Source organism: Falco cherrug, chromosome 4 (genome assembly GCF_023634085.1).
Source record: "Falco cherrug isolate bFalChe1 chromosome 4, bFalChe1.pri, whole genome shotgun sequence".
NCBI classification, from domain to species: domain Eukaryota; kingdom Metazoa; phylum Chordata; class Aves; order Falconiformes; family Falconidae; genus Falco; species Falco cherrug.
In genome coordinates, this window is record NC_073700.1 from 26101672 (window position 1) to 26122507 (window position 20836).

The 20836-nt window shown below is 55.7% G+C and overlaps 1 protein-coding gene across 5 annotated transcripts in view; it reads right to left on the reverse strand.

The window, feature by feature from the left end:
- Positions 1–20836, reverse strand: part of GRID2IP (Grid2 interacting protein) — a 46757-nt gene that overhangs the window by 21273 nt on the left and 4648 nt on the right. For 2 of the 5 annotated variants that reach the window (XM_027812440.2, XM_027812441.2), the window contains exons 3-8: positions 19439–19593; positions 8211–8465; positions 6299–6384; positions 5516–5585; positions 4123–4217; positions 2097–2280 (exon numbers count right to left, since the gene is read on the reverse strand). In XM_027812440.2, coding sequence (XP_027668241.2) covers positions 2097–2280; positions 4123–4217; positions 5516–5585; positions 6299–6384; positions 8211–8465; positions 19439–19593 — 845 coding nt within the window. Of the gene's footprint in view, positions 1–2096; positions 2281–4122; positions 4218–5515; positions 5586–6298; positions 6385–8210; positions 8466–16358; positions 17944–19438; positions 19594–20836 lie in introns of those variants that run through there. The other 3 variants (XM_027812445.2, XM_027812447.2, XM_027812443.2) reach the window with 3 other exon arrangements.

Consider the following 20836-nt stretch of genomic DNA (forward strand, 5'->3'; position numbering starts at 1 on the left):
GACAGAGATGATGGGTTAAAGCTCACTGCAATTACTGCATCCTTAATGTAAAAGTAATGGTAAGAACTTATAAAGAGCTGGAAGGAGATTGCATATGTAGGAACAAATCTGTTGTCTTGATGTTAATGGAATGGACCACCGCTGCCTTCCACCGAGCAGGGGCCAGACACGCAGGGGAGAGCCAAAGGGTAAAGAGGCTCAGATGCTGCAAGGGCTTTATTAATGAAGTGTCTCGGGCAGGTCCTCAGCAGCCAACAGGGATGTGAAGCAGCAGGACATCCGGAGCCTGCCAGAAGTCACCTGATAAGTTTCTCCCTAGCACTGGGCTAACTTGCCTTGTCTTGGAGCTGGATGCAGCTCTTGGCTGCCAGAAGCCTGTTTCCCATAGGGAACAGCTGAGGTATTGCAGGGAGCCACTGCGGCAGGAGGCTGCTCTGCTCCTCCCTGCTGGTGGCCAGGGCCAGCTGGCTTGTCCTGTGCTAAATGGCTGGAGGTCCAAAGGCCAGAACAGGGGTGCCCTGACCCAGTCCCCTGCATTTGCTGCTGGTTTCTGCATGCTGTGGTGGTCAGCAACGTAATGTCTGGGGATTTCCCACCTTGCCAGAGCAGTTAAGAGGCCACAGCTGCTCATCTGGGACAGGCATACAATTAGGTCATGATGAATTATTGTTAAATAGAGCAGTGGCCTCTGTGTCAAGCCATCTGGGGCAGTGACAGGCAAAATGAGGTGGCTGGAGGAGAGGGTGAGCCTGCCAGTGCCCCGGCTGCACCCTGCAGCCAGCAGCTCTGGGGTGGGCAGCCCCCAGTAAAACCCTGCTGGAAGACCAAGCAACATGTGCCACCCTGCACTGGGAGGGGAACCTGGGGACTTGATTCATGGTACTGGGGTTCCCGTCCTTGTACCCCTGAGCAAGAGTAAATACCCCACTAGGGCTGAGTCTGCTTTTCCCAGCTGCAGACCCCTGGGACTGGATCTGCTCCCACAGCTGCTGCGCCTGGGGCTGGAATGTCCAGCTGGGGAATCCCATAGAAGCAGCACCATCTCCAGAGAGCACAAAGCAATGATTTCTGCTTTACTGGGGCAGTGTTAGCAATCGCTGGGACCCAAGGGGGTTCACTCAGCTGGTGCCAGGGGGCTTATGCAGCTGGGGTTCCCCCAGCAGCTGCAGGTCTGGAGGCAGCCAGGCTCCCTGTGGGCAGGAGGATGCTGCAGGGTGGTGCAGCTCACAGCCCAAGCCGTGGTGCACAGGAGCAGTGCTATGGCTTTGTACTAGTAGTTTCTCTTCTCTCTTATCATCAGTAACCTAAATACTGAGGGCTTTACTGCATTTCCTTGTCAGACAGGATTCGGCAGGCTGCTGCACCATTGCCCAGCCCTGGCAGGTGCACTCGCAGCCCATGTGGGACTCGGGCTCCGGAGGAGCAGCCGGGCAGCCCAGCTCAGCTGGCTTAGCAGCTGCAGGAAGAGGCAGCAAGCATCTCCCAGCGCCGGGAGGGATAGCTTCTTCACCAAGGCGCTGAATGGTTACAGATCAAGGGCAGAAAGCAAGGTCACACTGAAAGTCTTCGGTCTGCCTGGGGATCGGTTTCAATCCTTGCAGCAGGGCAGGGAGGATGTGCTTCACGGCAGGACCAGGGCTCTGCCAGCCACAGCCATTCCCACGTTGCTGCCAAGGGAGTGCTGCAGCCAAGATGCCGGGAAGAGCGAGAAGACAAGGATGAAACGTGGTGAGATTTACCAAACAAGGTGGAACAGGATCTGCGGTTGTCAGGGACAGCCAGATAGCAAGAGAGCCTGCCCTGTGAGGGACCAAGGTCACCTTATGAGGAATTAAGAGGTTGACCGAATTAACCTCAAAAGCTAAAGGGTCTGCTCTGTCCTCAGGCAGGACACCTGGAGAGAGGTGGGCTTGTGCCCTGCGAGCATGCACAGAGAAATACACAGCTGGGGAAATCAGAGAACATGATGACAGCAGAGCTCAGTGCTGGCAGCCTCACAGCCGAGGTCTGCCTTCTGCCCAGAGACCAACTCTGACACAGGCATCACTACCAGGCCAGGTACCAGCATTAGAGGAATGGAGCTGCTAACAAGTTACCGATGTTGGAAGAAGCCTTCCAGCGCTTTGCAGATGGTATAGCGCTCAGGTGGAGTCAGCAGGTGCTCCAGCTGCTGGGTGAAGGTCCTTCCTTGAATCTTGATGCTAGAGGGGAGTATCTCTGCAACCCACTGCAGGGAGGTGAGGGCGGAGGAGGTGCTCGGGGAGTCAGCAGAGTCAGAGTCTGCAAGGTGCAGGTAGAAAGAAAAAAGAAAATTCAACAGACAAAGGGTCTTAACCATGGATTAAAAGGCTTGTCCTGAAACCAGGGGTCAGTCCCGTGGACAGCCAGGGCAGCTGCAGCTGAATACAACAGGGAGTTTGTTCAGTGGGCTGGGGACAGTCCCGTGTCCTGGGCAGGAGTGAGAGGAGAAGCAGGACAGGGACATGGCCCTGCTGCAGGGCTGCTGCGTGCTGCCCCGCTGGGCAGCCTCTGAAGCTAGCCGTGGGCCGAGCTGTGCTGCTGGAACGCTGCATCTACCAGCCCTCAGCCTCCTGCCTGCCTCCACTTCCCTGTGACCGCAGTGGTCCGACCCCGCAGGGCTCCCCTTGGCCTCCCTGGGGTCCTCCTGAGCAGTGGGGTTTGGGCTGGTATGTGTCCCTCCAGCCCCAGTCTGCAATTCAAACCACTTACACACCCCCGCACTCCACCTCCTGGCTTTCCAGCTTAAACGTCTCAGATAAGGGAGACCTCAGAGCACGGGAGTCTCAGCTCCCTAGAAATAGAAATCCTGATGTGCTGATACAGATGTCGCAGAAAAAACCCAGATTTCAGTCACTGGAAGGCAGCGTGGTGACAAGGTGAAATGGCTCATCTGGAGCTGTGACTGCCCTTGCCTTCCTCCCACACTTGCAACCAGCTGCTCTGGAGCTCGTGGCTGTTCCAGTAGGTCCATGGACCTGCTGGAGGTCACCAGGGGTGTTCTGACTGGGATGCTCTCTGTGATCTATCTCTTCGACCATGCTGCTTCCGCACTTTCTGTGAACACATGCAGAAGGTATTTCTTCTCTGGTTATCTAAAGCCTCTGCTCAAGTTTCAAAGCACTTTCTGATAATCATTGGCTTCAAAAGCAGTATTAGTCAAGGGTTACCTGCGAGTGAACCGAGGCATGGAAGGTCATTTGCTCTGCCACACTCATCTGCACTGCTCCCTGTGCCACTTCTGCTGTGAGCGCAGGGCAACATGCCCGGCTGGGAGAAGGGATTGGACTGAGGCTGCTCTTATCCATGTAGGAGTATGGCCAAAGTAGCTGGAGCAAAAAAATCCATCTTTTCTTGGTTTCTTTTGAGGGCAGTGAAGCAGTCCGAGTGCCACTGGCTCTGTACTGTGAAGTAGTGAGGTGCTCAGTTCTGTTTCTAGCACACACACAAATGAGCTGGTATCGCAGGGCTCCTGAGTGGAGCTCAGGAGAGTCCATTGCTGCTTGAGAAGGACGAGCGAGCCCCTGATTCCTGGGCCTATGCACTGTGGAGCAGCACCACAACAACACACCGAGCCTCCTGCCCTCGCACAGCTTCAGAAACAGCAGCGGCCGTGCTCTGCCCTGGGCTGTGGTCCTGCCCCTCTGCTGAAATCATGCTGATAACCACCCGCGCTGGCTCAGATACCCTCATCTCCCGCTGACTCACTCGCCAGCAGCAAGCTAAATTATTCATAACAGCAGCAGTTATTCTGAACAGCACAGTCCACACACAACAGTGGGATTTGCACAGCGACCATGGATGCACAGGGTTGGATTACTTCGGTCAAGTACATGGCACAGACTGCATGTAAAGGACATTGGCAAAGGCCGTCAAGGATGATCATACAGTAGGATGAACCTTTCTGGAGAGCAGCCAAGCCTGAGATCAAGCCTGATTCCCAGAAAGCAGGCAGCCATGTGCCCCAGCAAAAGGAGCAGCCCTCCAGGCAGTGCATTAAACCTCTGACCCTAGGTTGGCATTTGGCAATTCCCTCCTGCACGGGGAATGTGAGAACCAGCGTGGGGTTTCTGCAGCTCCAGACCCTCCTCCCCACACTCTTACCGTTGGAGATGTTGACAATCCCCTCTTCCACCACCAAGGTGGGCATCGCCCCACTGCCCTGCAGCATCGACACCACCTTGTCATGGGAGCAGTTCCTGCGGGGCACAAGAGAGCTGGGTCAGAGCTGCCGCTGCGGGCAGCGGCTCGTGGGAGAGCAGCACTGAAAGGGAGCTTGCAGCTGCCTTCATTTTCTTGCAAAAAGCCTCATCTTGCCATCAGAGCCAGGTGGAGTTGGGCCTTGCTGCGGTGCCCCTGGCCTCTCAGTCTTTGCCTGGTTTTATCTGTGCTGCACAGAAAAGAGCCTCCCCGAGGGAAAGCCTGAATCGCACCCCGTGACTGGGCTCTCCGCTGTACCTGCAGCAAGGAACAACCACCCAGCATGCCTGCAAGCACCCTGCGGAGCTGTTACAGCAAATGAATCCACCATTACTTTAAGCTACACTCAGACCCAGAAGATGATCTTTTTATTTAAATGATACAGTGCTGCAGGTCTCTCCTTGCTTGTCCTAATTCTGCATGAAAAGAAAATGCAAGGTGGATGTAAAATGCATTTTTGTAGGCAAAAAAATAATCTTGGAATGTCCTTGGAGAAGGGTACAGGCTGGCCTGGGACAATGCCTGCCAAAACATGGGCTCAGAGGACAATCTTCATCTCAGTCTCCTCTGTTTTCTGGCAATGCTGCATCAGCCAACAGTTTGCTGGATCAGCTGAAATGTGAGAACCTGAGCACTGACAGAAGCAGCATCAGATGTTTAACCTTTAAATATTCATCATTCTCTCTTATCGTGTAGCCTCTTCTAACCCTTTGCTCTTGCTTTTTGTGCAGAAAGACCAACTTGAGGAAACACAGGCTGCTGCCACTGCGCTGGCAAGGGGCACACTCAGCTCCGGTTTGGTTGCTTTTGTTGTGCACACATTATCTAGAAGAATTAACTTCTGGGTGGAAATGCAATTGCCTCTGTGGTTTTATGCTTATGATCCCATTCTGGGAGTGATTCGTGGGTTGGCTGGTGTTCTGCTCATTTCACGAGCAGAGCCCCAGGTGTTTTACATGCAACTTAACTCACAGTGGCTTGAATCAGGGTCTGCAGGTGGGCTGCAGTCAGGACACCAGTTATATGTGCATTATATGTGGTTATTTGTACAGAGAAGTCAAAGAAGGAGCAGGGATGGAGCTGAAATACTACTCTTAGAGCCAGTTTTTGTAAAAGAATATTAAAGGAGATGTCCATATGGGGCAAAACCCCTCATGCACCTCAGTAGACAGCTCTCAAGGATGACCAGCTAGCTCTCCTTTCTGTTGCACAAGAGCAAGCAAGTAAACACACATGTGCTTGGCCACCTACCACCCCCGGGGCCCTCCTGGCACAGGGTTTCTAAAGAGCCTCTTACCTCATGTCCAGACCATTGAGGAACAGGATCCGGTCTCCAGCTTTGAGAGCAGCCTTCTCAGCTGGGCTCCCTAAAGGCACAGGGAACAAGAGGGGCTTTAACTGGCGGACCCCTGCTTGCAGGACCCCACTTGCAGAGTCCCAGGTCTCTGGCCACTCTGTGCCCAACCATGCCCAGGGACACCCCCAGGGCAGGACATCTGTTGCAGTTTGATCCTCACATGGGGCACCAATTGTCACAGCACAAGCAAGCTAGCAAGCTGCAACAAGGCTTTACAGTTGGTCAGATTCTATTGTCCACACTGTTTCCCCATTCTCCAGGGGCCAAACCACACTGCTCCTTCTCTCTCCTTCCTTCAGGAGCCTCCTACATCCAGGACCCCTCACCCATGCTCCTCAGGGCTATTTAACCACTTAGCTGGAACGAGCTACAGCTGCACATCGTCCATGTTAATCAACCCATTGCCTTCGCTCCTCTACAGGCATCCACTGCAGTGGATTACCTGGGTGGACTGGGGCCATTCACCGGGCACAGTGATGCCAGCACCCAGCTTGCATTGGAAATACAGGTGTGATTTCGGGCTATTCACTGAACACAGGGAGCACATAAAGCCAAATTAAATTGTACTGAAGACACTAGTTATTCAACTTGGGAAACTCCATCACTGAGCCTTGTAAAAGTCCCTTTTGCTATTTTCTAGTGAACAGTAGGTACTTAAAATTTTGAGTTTAGACCATCAATAAATAAGTGTCTTTGAATCTTGTTGGCTGGAGGTTTTCTTACCTGGCAAAACAGACTCAATCCACACTGGGGCATGGCCACGCAGTGTGAAGCCAAAGCTTCTGTTACCTTTATAAACTCGCACAGTTCTGCAGATGAAAAAAAGCAAAAGTGAAATCAGAGCCCAATATTTGGTTCTTGTTTCCTTTCCCAGCCCCTCCAAAGCCCCGTTATCTCGGGTGTCTCCCGGGTGCCCTTGATGCTTCCTGTGTCCCTGCAACATCCCCTTTGATACCAAAGCGTCTTTCAAACAGGAGCCCCCAAAAAGTGCCCTGCCCACAGGGAGAGGGGGTGGAGGGAAGGTGTGTGCAGGTTTGGTGGCCCTGGGTGGCCACAGTGCAGCTGCCTGTCCTGCCCGCGCTGCCAGCCTCTCCTGCCTGCAGCCTGCCCGTGCCAGGGGGCAGAGGGAGCCCACTGCGCTGAGCCAGCACAGGGTGGTGGGGTGGGCAGTGATCCAGGGGTGCTAGAAATGGCCCAGACAAAACCTCGGGGAGGGCCGGGGGCATGTGGGTGCTATCGTCAGTGTACTTCCATCACAGCCCTGAAGCAGATGCAGTCCCTGCTGGGACCAGAGCCACCCATGCTGGAGCTCTGGAGTGGCTCCTTTAGCCCCAGATACAGCTTCTTGCGAACTAAAGCTTAACATCCACTAACACCCAGGCTTCAGCACGGGGGGTCTGGGGGGGCTCTGCAAGCAGCGCTGCTTTAGGGGCAGAGCCCCTGAGCATGGGCTCTTACTCTGCATTAAATACTGAATTCCTAAATCCACCGTCCTGTCCTTCAAATCCAACGTGTTTTTAAAGTGGAAAGTGCAATATATCTTATATATTACATAGAATTACAGCAAGAATGTGTTTTAGGGGGCAAAGGTCTCGTAGGCTGATGAGACAGAAAGTAAATTCTGTTAAGAAATTTTGGAAGGAGCATTAGGAAATCTCCCTGCTGGGAGGCTGATTGGAGCTGGGAGTTGTTTCCCACAGGGAGCTGGGGGAAGGCAACACTACTAAGATCATTTACAACCAGAAAGCCTGTTGCAGGGACCGATCCTACACTGGTAGGAAGGAAGACTGTACTGGAACTGGATTTTGGACAAGTCCCATCTAAAATTATGCCGAAGGGAAGGTGGGCTGCAGCCAAACACCCTGGGGATACCAGCTGGAGGCAGGGTAATAGCTGGGGCATGCCTGTGGCAGCACAGTCCTTCCTGGGAGGATTCCCCAGCTGTGCTGACAGACCCAGTCCTGCTCTCTTGTTCATGGGATGGGGCTGGGAACGGAGCAGGAGCCACTGCCAGCACGGCAGGGCTCCTCAGCCTCCAGGGCTGCTGAGGTCTGGCCATATGGGCAGTGGGAAATGGGTTAATCCCCTGTGCACCAGGGATTGTCTATCCTTCCTCCCAGAGCTTCACACCCAGACACACATGCCAGGGCAGGGCAAGATGATACAGCCTGCCCAGGTACCCTGCATCCCACCGGCACAGCCAGGTACCCTGCATCCCACTGGCACAGCTGAGTACTCTGCATCCCCCTGGCACAGCTGAGTACTCTGCATCCCACTGGCACAGCCAGGCACCCTGCATCCTGCCAGCACAGCCAAGCACCCTGCATCCCACCCAGCACAGGAGCTGACATCCACTTGCAGCCTGCAAGTGCCAGCTCAGCTCCTCACACGGTTCATCCCAGCCAACCCTGCAACAGCGAGGGGCAGAATGGGTGGCTGAGAGCTGGGACAAGGGGTGCAAATGTGCCCAGCCTTTGAGAGGGAGAGGTCTTTGTTCATCCTCATGGCAGGAGGATTTTATCTAGTCTGCTCTCCCCTTTCCCTAGCATCCCTTTGCCATGCAAATCATGCATCCCATCCATGCAAAATCAGACATTGCTGCTGTGAACTCGAGGGCATCCAGGACAGGTGTTACCTGCGGGCAGCCCCCGAGGCCACATTGCTGGTGATGAACGAAGCGGTCTTCCGCAGGCTCTTGCTGACCTCCTCGTGGCTGCGGGGCACGGAGCTGGCGCGGGTGGAGACAAGGAGCCGCTCCTGGTGGTCCTCGCTCCGGCTGCGCCGTAGCCGATTGCTGTGATGCTCACTCTTGGAGCGGCAGAGCTTGCTGATCAGGCTCTGTGACACCACCTCATCAAACCGCTGCCGGTGCTTCTTGGGGATGAAAATCCTGGGAAAATGAGACAAGGGAGGAGAGTGAGGAGCAGGGCCAAGGAAGCTGTGGCCCAGAGCTCCAGATCCAGCCATACCTGGGAAAGGAAAGATCAGAGCAGCCCTAGCTCCTTGTGCACTCTTGGCCTCAGTCCTCCCAGAGCTGCAAATGCCAGGGCTGGGGACACCGGGGACACTGGCTACATCTCTTGCCCCATCCCAGCTCCATCAGGATGAGGATGTAGACCTCTCCACAGTGCTTGCAGAGATGGATGGATTCAAACAGCTCAGTTCCTCCATGCGCAACCTGTCCCACACCCCTTCAGCTGCTGGTCCCAGTACGATTATAAGGTTCAGCTTGAGTCCCAAATTAATTGGCTCTCAATGTGCAAGTGCCCCCCGTTATGCTGGTGCTGAATGGCCTCCTCCAGGCCCGCTTCTTCCTTTGGGACACCCAAAATGTTGCTCCCCACCTCCTGCCCCAACCCCTCTGCTAGGAGCCCTGGACTCTGTTCTCCTGGGCTCCAGCCTTAGCTATTGCCACCCTCCAGCTCCTACCATGGCCAGGCAGAAGCCTTGAACCCCCTGGAAAATGCTGGTCCTGGGGGGGGTGAGGACAGACACAGTGACAGTGCAGACAAGGGGACATCACTAGGAACTTGCTCTGTTTCAGGTCACCTCCCCTCTGCCTGCTCTGCCAGCACCCAAGTGGCCTTTGTGCCCTAAACAAGGATGCCTGGGACCCCCAGGGGATGCACAGAGAGCACAAGGTGGGATCCTGGGAGGAAGCGTCTGCACTGCTCCCACCTTGGCCAGAAGTTCACCCCAGTAACACCGGGAGATACTTCTTCTTTTCCTTTTCCTCCTGCCATCACAACAGTGAGACGCTGACACCCTGCTCACCTACTCCTACCCTCCCTTCTGCACATTTAGGGGCTTCTGGAGGAGCCGGTATCTCTGTGTGTTTCTATAGCAACTCCTCCCTGCACCCCTACCGGGCTGCCAGTTGCAGCTGCATTTGCTCATTAGACAATACTGTCTTGTGAGGTTCATTAGTGCTCTTCACCTCATGGCGCATGAGAACGCGCTCCCTACATTAACACAAACTCTCACACCTGTAGCAGAGGAGGGATGCGAGCATCACTTCCAAACTGCCTGGGGACCACATCTCCTGGGGGAGCAGTAACTGGGCCAAACTGGTAGCTGGTGTCAGAGGACCCAGAGCAACCTGCTCCAAGGGGCTGCGCTGCCAGCACGACACGGCTGTGATAACAGCCAGCTGCTAACCAAGTGTGGCTGGAGAGGCTGGGGCTGGCAGGGGGCTCCCATGGGTCTCCCCCTTCTCATGGGCAACTTCACCAAAGGAACCCAAAAGCCTGTGTGAAACCAGAGGGGAAGGAAGGGGAGACTTCAAATCCCAAATTGACTGGAACCGGGACATCTCTATTTCCCCCCAACAAAAGGCAGAACTCAAAATATGAGCTGATGCTCACGCTGAGTAGGAGCAGACAGATCGCAAGCCATCCTGAGGTTGGCATATGCTCATGCAAAGCATTTGGTGACAATTTAAAATAAGTAACACATTGGTACAATTCACAGTCAATTTGTGAACAAGCAGCAACTAGAAAAGAGTGAAATCATGCTAATAAATAGTTCACCCAGCTGTAAGCAGGCTCCTGCGGGAACGCGGGCTGCCGCAGCCCTGTGACCAGGGAGGATGCAGTGAAGCAGCAGCAGCAAGTCCTGGCAGGACCCCACGCCTCTGCCCCGGGCTGGGCTCCCACCGGGGAGAAGTCCAGATTCCTGGCAGGCAAAACAATCATGCTCCCATTTAAGTTGGCCAAATTAAACTGGCCCTGCTCGTTCCAGCAGAGCTGTCCCACTTTGCACTGACTGCTACTTCACCTGCAGGCTGACAAACATCAGGGCTGAGGAGCAAAGTATGGCTAGCTCAATAACCAGGCACAAGGACATGCTTAAGGGTTTCACCATGAATTGACTGAGTTCTAGAAGTAAAACAGTGTCTTAGCAAGGAGAGGAGCTAAGTGACCGTTAAAAATAATCCTATTAAAGCATGCAAAATAGTTTCCTCCTCCAAAGCCCTTTGAGCAAATTTGCAGCATGGCCTTGGAGAGCCCAGGATGGCTCTGCGCCACAGTGCTGCTGGGGGATGGATCCCCCGAGCTCCCCAATGCCCTGCAGTTCAGTGGGTGCTGCCTCCGAACCCATGGGGGATGTCACTGGGCAGCATTGGTGCCTCAGCCCATCCTCAGCTGGCAGTGGCACTGGCACCAGTATGGGGCACATGGTGCCCAGTGTTTAGTGAGAAACCACAGCTATTTCTGCAGCACCCTGCCATCCCACGGGACAACATCAGCGTAGCACTCAGGAGCAGCACCCAGCTGGGGTTTCCCTCTCCCTGCAAATCCCACTGGGGCACAGAGAACATGGATGTGCCCACCCTGTTTGCAGACATCAGGCTGGGAGCAGGGGCAGACTCCCCTGGTCCAGCAGTCCCACAGGCTGCAAGTGCCCATGGGAGGTCTTGGGAGCTGTGCAGCACTGACCTTGTGCCTTCAGCTTCCTCCTCCTCCTCCTCGGATGCTCCAGGCCAACCTGCTGGAGCTGAGACAGAAAAGGCATCCCCAGCCCTAGGCACTGCAGCCCTGCACTCACTCCCCAGCCCCAGTGCACCAAGCCCTGGTGCACTAACACTCCTCTGCAGTGGTGTCAGCACACTCTCCTTGTGAGGATTCACTCTGCTCTACCACACAAATGCGAATTTAGTGTGTTTTCCAGGCCAAGAGAGGCCCCAGAGGCTGCAAGGTTCTTCGCCTTCCCTCCCTCCCCGAAGCAGCCTGGCTGGGATGGTGGCACACTGCCGCGGGGTGGGAACCCACCCGAACCCACCCAGCAGAAGCCCATCTGCCAGTGCGCCCGTCCCCAGCCGCTCGGCTCCCTGTGCTGGGGCTCACTTCAGCAGAACATGTTTAGTGCATCTCGGTTTTTGTCACACTCACTATTTGTAAAACTCCCAGAAGGGTCCCTTGCAGCTCACCTCTGGACAGACAGTCCCATTTCTGCAGCCTGTGCTCACTGACAGCTGCCTTGCCTGCCAGCCCAGCACTCTGGAAAACCTCCTTTCATGAGTGCACGTCCTGCGATGGGTACTGAGCTCACCCCGACGGTTCTACCCTGGGATGCTGAGACTCCCCAGTGCAGGAGGTGTCCCCTTGACCAGGGCAGTGGTGGCGGCTCCAGCCCTGGCAGAGGCAGGTGAAAGCAGCCCCAAGTTTGCTCAGAGCTCATGCTCAGCCAGGGCTGGGAGCGAGGGGTCCCCAGTCCTCGCTCCATTGCACCCCCTGCACCACACAGCACCCCCAAAACCCCCATCCTCACTGCCCATCCCCTTGCTGGACTATAGTCATGGAGACAAAGCAGTCCCAGATGGGCTCTTCCCGCCTCTCCCCAGCCCCCCACCCCCAATTTTTCATCTAAGCTTTGCTCGACTCCCCCCAACAGCTCGTGCCGCTGCCACAGTGGGCACAGGTTGGTGGCAAGGCTGCACCGGTGCCGGGAGGCAGGGGCCCTGCAGCTCAGAGAGGCAGGAGAGACATCGCAGGGATGTCTCTAGGGCACGAGGCTTTTGCAGCACATCCAACACCATGCACGCCACGCGGAGGAGCGAGCAGAGAGACGTACCGAAAATGCCGAGAGAAACTCCGGTCCTTTCCCATTTGTCAGAGCGTGGTGGGAACAAAAGGGAGATGCTTCAGATCCTCATGCAGCTGAGTCTCAGCCTCGGCTCATGCCCACGACGTGGCCAGATCCAACAACCAAACCGCGCGCCAGCCGGTGCCGCCCTGCCACTTGGCACCCCCACCGTGTGCGGGGACCGTGGCCAGATGGGCCGGCTCACCAGCACGCTCTACCTGGGCTGAGTCCCTGCCTGCCTTGTCCCTCACCTCCCTGCCACGCTCGCAGTCCCAGGCGGAGGATTACCATCTACCGAGTGTCTCTTTTTTGATCAATTGGGCTGTAGCGCCTGCTCTGCCCTCCCTGCTCCGGCTCTGCCCTGGCTCGCAGCAACGAAGCCTCTTGCCTTCCCTAAAAACTGCAGTCGCTGTGATTTCCAGCTGGAACGATCTCGTAACAGAAAGGAGGGCACGGCTCCGCGCCGAACTCCGGGGGGATGCCTCCCTGGTGCTAATTAGTTGACTTCTAAAGTGCTTCTGTTTAAATTACATGCTGCTGTAATGGGTGAGAAACCTTAAAGGCAAACGGCGTCAGCAGCAGGTGCGTGGCTGCTGGGCGTGCAGGTGGAGCTGCCTGGGCCAGAGCAGGACCAGGACCAGGACCAAAGTCACGGGCCCAAATCTCCACCTGAGCTGCAGAGCATCATCTACCCCCAGGGTAACAGAGCAGCGCTTTGCACTGGGCATAGAAGATAAAAAATCATCTTTAATTTAAATAATGCCATTTTTAAACACAGCACTCGCGTTTGATGAAGAAGATGTGAAGCTTTCCAGAGCTGCCAACATCAGACGCAAACTCCAGGTAGCAAAGGAAGGAAAAATGAAAAGCGTATGGTTGAGCCCCAAAACAGCTAGCAAAGACCTGACCTTGAGTCTGTCGGTTGTGTAGAAAAACACGTCCCAGGGTGGATTAAAACACCGAGCTACACTTGGATTATGCCTGAACTGTGCTGTGCAAACAGCTACCAATCTGGAAATGCGCTTCTGCCCCGACAGTGTGCTGCAATGCTAAAATTCACACACGTTCAGGACAGAAAACTCTTGTACAGTTTTACCCACATAACAGGACTTCTGCTTATGAACCTGTACAGATTTTTCTCAAGCCTATGTGCATACACAGGTAGGGGTGTCAGCAGCCTTGTGCTGGCCTCCAGCCCCGGCAGCGCCAACAGCCACAGCAGAATGTGGCACCTCCAAACCCTCATGCACGGAGTGGGACTCGCTCCAGCCCATCAGTGAGCCCACACCTGTGATTTTCACAGGGGCTATTATCCCATTATCCCTAGTAAAGAGAGGCTTTGTAATCCCTCATCTGACTGCAGATGTTTTGCAGATGTTTTGCAGATGTGATCATTGTTATCATGCAATAGGAATGAAGGTGTTTTTCTACCCAAGAGTTCAGACATGGGTGGATGCAGTGGCCATGCACCGGGGCCGGGAGCCCCTCACAGCCCTTCCCCGACCACCCCACTTGTCCCTGGGGACAGCCTAAAATCCCCAGCCCTGCACGACAGCTTTTGGGAGGGTCACCCTCTTGTGATACATCCCTGCACTGGCTCCAGTAAGGATTGATGCATTACCTGCCAGTAAGAGCCTCCCCAGAGTAGTGCCGCAGCCCGCGCCTGCCTGGGTTCACCTTCCCCATCACAGCCAGGGCCCTGGGATGTTTTCGCCTCTCTGGGGTCACCTTCCCCATCACAGCCCTGGGATGCTCTCATCTCTCCCCCAAACCCAGTGTCCCTGTGTCCAAACCACACTGGACACCAAAAGCCAGTGGCTTTGTCCTTCCTCTGGAAGAGATGGGCAGCTCCACAGCTGCCAGGGACATGGAGACCTTCAAAGAAACCCCCAGAAAGGCTTTTACTGCAGCTTCCATCCTGCCTGGCATCGCCTGGCGGGTATTGGGGATGGGGGCCAGGTCAGTGGGTGCAAACAGCTGCTCGATGCAGCCCCAGCCTCATGGATGGGCCCTCAGACCTCCTGCAGCACATGTGGGGACCCTGCCAGCCACTGTGCCAGGGAGACACGGGGCCATCAGAAGCTCCTGTACACCCCATGCTCTATGCCAGCACGCAATTCCAGCCCTGGGGCATGAGGACTTGTGTCATCCCTCACTTTTTGGACCACAGAGAGCAGTAACCTCAGCCGAGGCGCTGCCCCAGCCTGCCTTCTGCTGGGAACACCAGCACTAAGGCAGTTTTCCTTGTTTTGTTTAACATGTAAAACACAAGCTGCAACTCAGTGGTGGGGAACAAGGGGGCCAGGCTGATATAATCTGCATTACAGCCATAGTTTGATTTGTCAAAAGAAATTAATCTCCTAACAGAAGATTTTGCACCAAGGCATTTTGGTCATGACCTATTTGAACTCATCCAGTAAAAACAGAACTCTGCTCCCAATTGTTTTCACTGGTGGCACGTTTTTTTCCTGCTGCCCTAATTCCCTTTTTTTGGGGGGCAGTTGAACATATGCTGGGCTATCAGATTAGGGATTTTTTAAAACAGAAGCAAACAAGAGCTGCTTTTCCTCCATTATCGTCCTGCCATTCGTGGGGTTTCACAGCGGGTCTGCCTGGACCACGGCAGGAGGACTGTCCGTGTGCTGCAGCAGGCAGCAGCTGGAGGGATGTGGGTTCGGCGGGGCCACCCATGCTGGGAGCTGCATTGGCACCCAAGAGGGCCGGAAAGCTGCCCCCAGTCCTGAAGAAGCAGATACCTGACAGGGGGGATGACAAGCAGGGAACTAGTAGAATCCCTAACATATAAATCCTGATGGCTAAAATGAAAATTCTTACCCAGACAGTCACAGATGGCTGGAGTATTTTAATACAGGAACATGCCAAGCTATTTCATTGCAATGAAAAACAAGCTGACACAAATAGATTGTGTTTGGAGCATTACTAAAATGAACTCGGTGGAATTTCTCCTGTAATATGGGAACCCCCGATGGGCAGCGATTTTATCTTTGTCAGGGATCAAAAGTGACTGCAAGCAGAGCAGCGCTCGCCTTGGCCCAACCGCTGTGGGCCAGCAGCTCCAGCTGCAAGCTTTGGTTTTCCCCCAGGAGTGGAGGCTGTTGGGGAAGCAAACAGACGGTAACCAAAGCAGTGAAGGAACAAACTACCCCTAACTATTCTCCCTGCAGCAGAGTGAAGCACAACACGACTGAAAGGAGAACCACGACAACATACAGCAGTCTAAACAGCCCGCAAGTTATCATCCAACAAATTCATGCGGCCAGGGTGAGAGGCTGGATGTGCTCTGTAGCACACACGCATCCTGCTATTCAAATCCAGGTTAATGGGACGATGGCCATGTAAGCATCAATACCGGTGTTTTATGCACCAGCTTTTGTAACACTGCAGGTCAGTGGGGAGGAGGGGATGTGTGTTTCCATCGCTCCCCAATTCTACTGCAAACAGATATTTCAAACCTAAATGCCACTGCCGGGAGCTGGTGCAACACTGGCACTGCTGGTGCTGCCGCCGGCACTGGGGAAACAGTCGGTGCAAAGGGAGATGGCAAGCAGTACGCAGTGGTGTACAAATGCTAAACCCCTATGCAATGCAGGTGAGGATCCCCCCGTACCACTTGGATCAGAGGGCGACTTTGGCCCCCACAGTCCGCGGAAAAACCAGCTGCCATTGCGACAGCGCTGCAGAGCACTTGGGTGCAGAGCCGGCGCCAGTCCTCTGCTGGAATCGCAGCTCTGCCCTGGTTTGAAAACAGCTCAGAAATAAGAGCAGTGCCAAGAGGCGCACACCCCTGGGACCCCGACCTGCCCAAAATAACCCGCTCCCCTCCCCACGCCGGTGCGAGGCACACGCAGCCCCTGCACACACGCTGGGTACGGCCGCAGCCGCGGAGAGCAGGGGAGAGAAACCCACAGCTCCCCCAGGACTAGACCCAGCCTTTGGCATCTGCAGGCAATGGAGTAACACAAAATAAGACATTTCCCTCTCCCCGGCAGAGCCGCGATGCCTGCTGAGTCCCTGACAAGAGCAGCTCCGATGCAATACGGATGCTAAGAGTTAATTAACTTTTAGCACATCTTGTTTTTGCAGTGCCAGGGGTTGCTAGATTTGAGAATTAAGCTGGTTTAAACCCATTCCCCTCCCAGCCCCCTCGGCTCCCAGGAAAGGTCCATTCGTTACTCACCCGAGACAGCTCATCTTTCCCCTTCGCTGCCGTATTTCATCATTCTTGAGCAGAACTACAATTGTGCACTTTTACTACACACACCAGCCATATGGGCAGGGGATGGGAGCAGGGAGGAACCGGCGCAGCACGTGCATTATCCCTGATATCCACAACCAAACGGATGAAGAAAATGTCAGCAAATTAAAATCTGCAGGAGCTTAATTCTGGGCAAATGGGATGAAATCCATTTGAGCTAAAAAGAAAGGAAAAAAAAAAACCAAACCCACAACACTGGAAAAAGCCCAGCTCGGGGACAGATAAGAGGAGGAGAGGTGTCTGCAGCCCCAGGCTGATCTGTGTGCTGAGTCGGGGGGACTTGGGTTACATCGCACCGCAGCACTTTGCAGGGAGCACATTAAACCCCGAGGGGAGCCCGGGGAGGGGACAGGCAGGGGAGGGAGGACAGCCAGCAGCAGCAACAGCCCGAAAATAAATACAGCTGGTGCAGAGGGAAGATCCAATCAAGCCAGCGAAAGGGTCAGTGGCAGGCGGGGACGTACCAGCTGCCTGGCTCTGCATGGCAGGGACCACGCGGTCATCCATGGTGGGCCACCACCAGCAAGCCCATGCCAGGGCTCGGCCAGCCTGCTGGGGCCCAGGGCTGCCCTGGCAGCCCCCGGCATCCATCCCCGTTCCCTGGCCAATGGGCACCACCATTGCTGAATGGAATCGCTCGTCTCAACCCCTCTGAGGGCTCCTCTCTGCGGCTCTCCTCCCAGCTTTGCAGGGTGGGAGGCATGGGTGAGCTGTGTGTGCAGGTGTGTGGGACCCCCCCCCATCTCAGGTGGAAACAGCCCCCAGAGAGCGGGCACAGCTTCACAGGGACACCCGGGCTGGCTGGTGGGTACCTATGTGGTCCGAAGCCTGTCCTTGCACGGCTCCATCTGCCCACAGAGGTGGTCCCGTGGGACAAGCCCCAGGATGGTCAGCTGGACACCACCTTGCATGGATCACCCACACAGCCCTTCCCCAGTCTGGGGGTGCTGGCTTGGGGCACAGACCCCAGCCCTGTCCTCAGTGAGCGACAGACCGAACCAGCTCAAGCCATGCAGAAACCTCCCACCTGATCTCATAGCACCCCCTACATCCAGAGTACCCGGGAGCTGCTCACCACCTTTCAGTCAGTTACTAAAAGCATTAAAAGCTCTTGCCCAGCCACAAACCCATCGGATCGGAGACCCTGGGATAAGCAGCTCATCTCACACATGGCAGCTCACACAGAGCTGCCCCCGCCTCCCCAGCACCCTCACAGCTGGAAAACCTGGTCTCCAAAGCATCTTATTTTTTTTGTTTTCTTGACTTCATTTCATTAAGATTAGATAGTAAATCTTTTCCCTAAGCTAAATATTTCATTTCCATTAAACTGAGATTAGCTGCCTGATTTACGGCACCTTTCGCCCCAGCCCTGGCGTTAACCTTTCACACTGGGGCACGGGGCAGCCGTGGGTTTGACCGAGTTATGGGGGGCTGTAACACAGCTCTGCCCCACAGCACCGCGGGGCTGGGCACGGGGCGAGCTCTGTACCGTGCATGGGGGCACAGCTGCACCGGGGCTGGCCACGCTCCCCTCTACTGACATCAGGGCCACTGGGAGGGGGACACCCAGGGGGGAACCTGCTCTGCCCCACCCCGAGGGGCTTCGGTCCAGAGAAAAAATTTGGACAGTTATTCAGATCCCCTCTGGGGAGGATATAATCCCATATCATTCCCCAGGGATGAAGACAAAGGAGGTCTCTGAGGTGTTTGAGGCATTTCCATGGATCTTGCTGGAGAAAAGGTTTCTCCTGAATTGTGGGTGGTGAGGAGGTGTTGTTTTTTTTTTGATTGGGACTAGTGTGGGGTGACAGCTCAGGCAAGACTTGGTGCTGTCTGGCCCCAGCCCCAGCCCTTTGAAGGTCAGGTCCCTCCACGATGTTTGGGGGTGACCAGACGGCCTGGACATGGGCACTCAGACAAGGCAGCTGCCAGGGGGCTGACGGTCCCCTCCGCAGCCTGGCTCTGCAGGGCGCTGTGCCCACCCCCACTCAGGTACGGGGGAGCGCCGGGTGGCCTGCGTGCAGCCGTGGCAGAGCAGGGAGATGTTGCGTGCCAAGGACCACCGACCCATCTCCCCATCCTCCCCACTGCCAGCTCACGGCAGGCACGGCAGGGACCCCGGCACAGGGACGTTGTTATGGTAACTGTAATATCTTGCAATTCCACTGATTAAAGCAGGAATTGGAAAGCCGGGCCCGGAGCGGGGCCAGATGGAGACCTGATTCCCTAATGGCCATCATCTCAGCCTGGCCGTAATCCCCACCACGTGTCCATGCACCAGCACCAGCACCATCCTGCAGTGCCGGCCCACGCTGCAAGAAGAGCAGCGTACTGGCTGCACGCCCACAGCACCTTGAGCCCACGGTGGCTCAAGAGGTGACAGGGACCCCAAGCCCAAGCGAAGCCTTGCCAGAGAGTCCCAGGATGTGGGACCACAGCCCCGGCATCCCAGGATACTGCAGGCAGTGCTGGCCTAGAGGCAGCCTGTGGTCCTGAGAGACACCCCCCAGCCTCCCCGGCTGCCAGAGCTGCTGGCAGCCCTGGCTGACCCCTCACCTGCCGGCAGCTCTTGCCTTGCAGAGCTTGATTTATTTTCTGGCCAGGCTCTTGGAGAATCGCCAGCTTTTCTGCAGTTAATCCCATCTCCCTTTGAAACAATGGCCAGAAACAGGAGCCAGGTCCTGTGCCGCAGGCAGAGGCAGTGGCTCCACAGGACCAGTGACCACCGCTCCCTGCAGGGATGGGGACAGCCAGCGGGCAGGTACAGGTCCCCCCAGCCCACCCTGGGCAGGACAGCCACGCAGGCTGGCGGGCATGGGGATGCTGGGCTGAGACCCCACCAAGCCCAGCTCAGCTGCGCCTTGGAAAGGGGGCTGGCATCTTCCCTGCAGGAACCTCCTGACCTGCACCACTCAGCCCTGCCCACCCCTCGCCGATGGGCAGGCGGATGCCTGTGGTTTAATGACCAGCGTGGCAGCATGGAGGTAACTGGCACCCAGTACCTGATGTCATCAATCAGATCCTGCTGGGACTCCTGGGTGAGGACCATGCAGAGGGCGTAGGCCAAGTACTCCACCTTCCTCTCTGCTGCGTACTGCTTCAGGATGGTGAACACCTTCTCCTTGACCTCTGGCTGGTCACTGAGGGTGTCGTCCACCTGCCACATGGGAGCCAAAAGAAGAGGGAAGGGACACTGAGCAGCAGAGCAGTTAACCGTTGCATATGGAGGTACTGACAGTGCAGAAAACATGTCCATCTCACTGCAGCACTTGGTCAGCCAACAAGGAGGGAACCCATGCAGGGGGGAAAGAGAAACTTCAGACATCAGCTCATCACGCTGCACCACTGGGGTTTCACACACATCCCTGGTATTGCTGTTCTCTGTGTTAAACATTGCACTGGAACAGCAGTGTGATCCCAAACCCCGAAACTCTGCTGGGTCAAAAGCGGGCCCATGGGAGAGGTTCTGACATGTCTGGGCTGGGACCCGGTGGATCGCTCAGGAGTCTACCTGGCAGGGGACATCATGATGGGCTTTTGGAGATATTTAAGCCTCTAATCACACCCTGATCCTGCCATTAACTCTGGGAGGCTGCAGGGAAGTGGGTAAAGGGAGCACGAATGTGAACCCCAGCCCTGGAAACAGCATCAGCAGCTCCCAGCCACTGTCTTGTCCTTTCCACCTGTGACAGCCATGACAAGCAGAGTAATTATCTAATTGCCATTGAGCCAATTGCCCCACATGGGACCCTCTTGTTAGCTTCTTCCCAGGCCAGGATGCTGTTCCTTGTCCTGGGCAGTGGGTGCTGGTACCTTGCATGCAGCCTGGCTGCATGCAGCCAATGCGTGGGATGCAGAAAACCCCCTGTGACCACCCTGCAGTCCTTTCGTGCGCTGGGTTTTCCTGCAAGGTGATGGTTTTTTGCTGACAGCAGGTTTAACTGCTTCCCTCCCGCTCTGCGAGCAGAGGGGGAAGCAGCAGTGAGGGGAGTGGAGCCCCTCGCCCTTTCCCGGTGTGCCCTTCCGCAGCAGGTGCATGCAGGGCTGCATGTGTGCACCCCTGCAGTGGCACTGCAAGGGAGCCGGCAGGCATCGCCCAGCCAAGCCCCCTGCACTTGCTGGGAGAGGCCCTTGCTCAGGGAAGGAGAAAAGCTCTTTCCTCCAGGTGCTTGTTCCACTTGGCAGGTCCCTGGTGGGGGCTGGCACTGGCGTTGTGACCCCCAGCACAACCCTCTGGGTGCTGCTGGGTTTGCGCAGCCACCACGCAAGTGCTGCAGGGGCTCCCGGCAGCAGCAGCGTTTCAAGGTTACCGAATCTGGGGCAGCTGCGTCCCCCGAGCAGATTTGCATGCTTTTCAGTCCCAAGGTCCAGCAGAAAAATGACAAAGACCATGGTGTTCC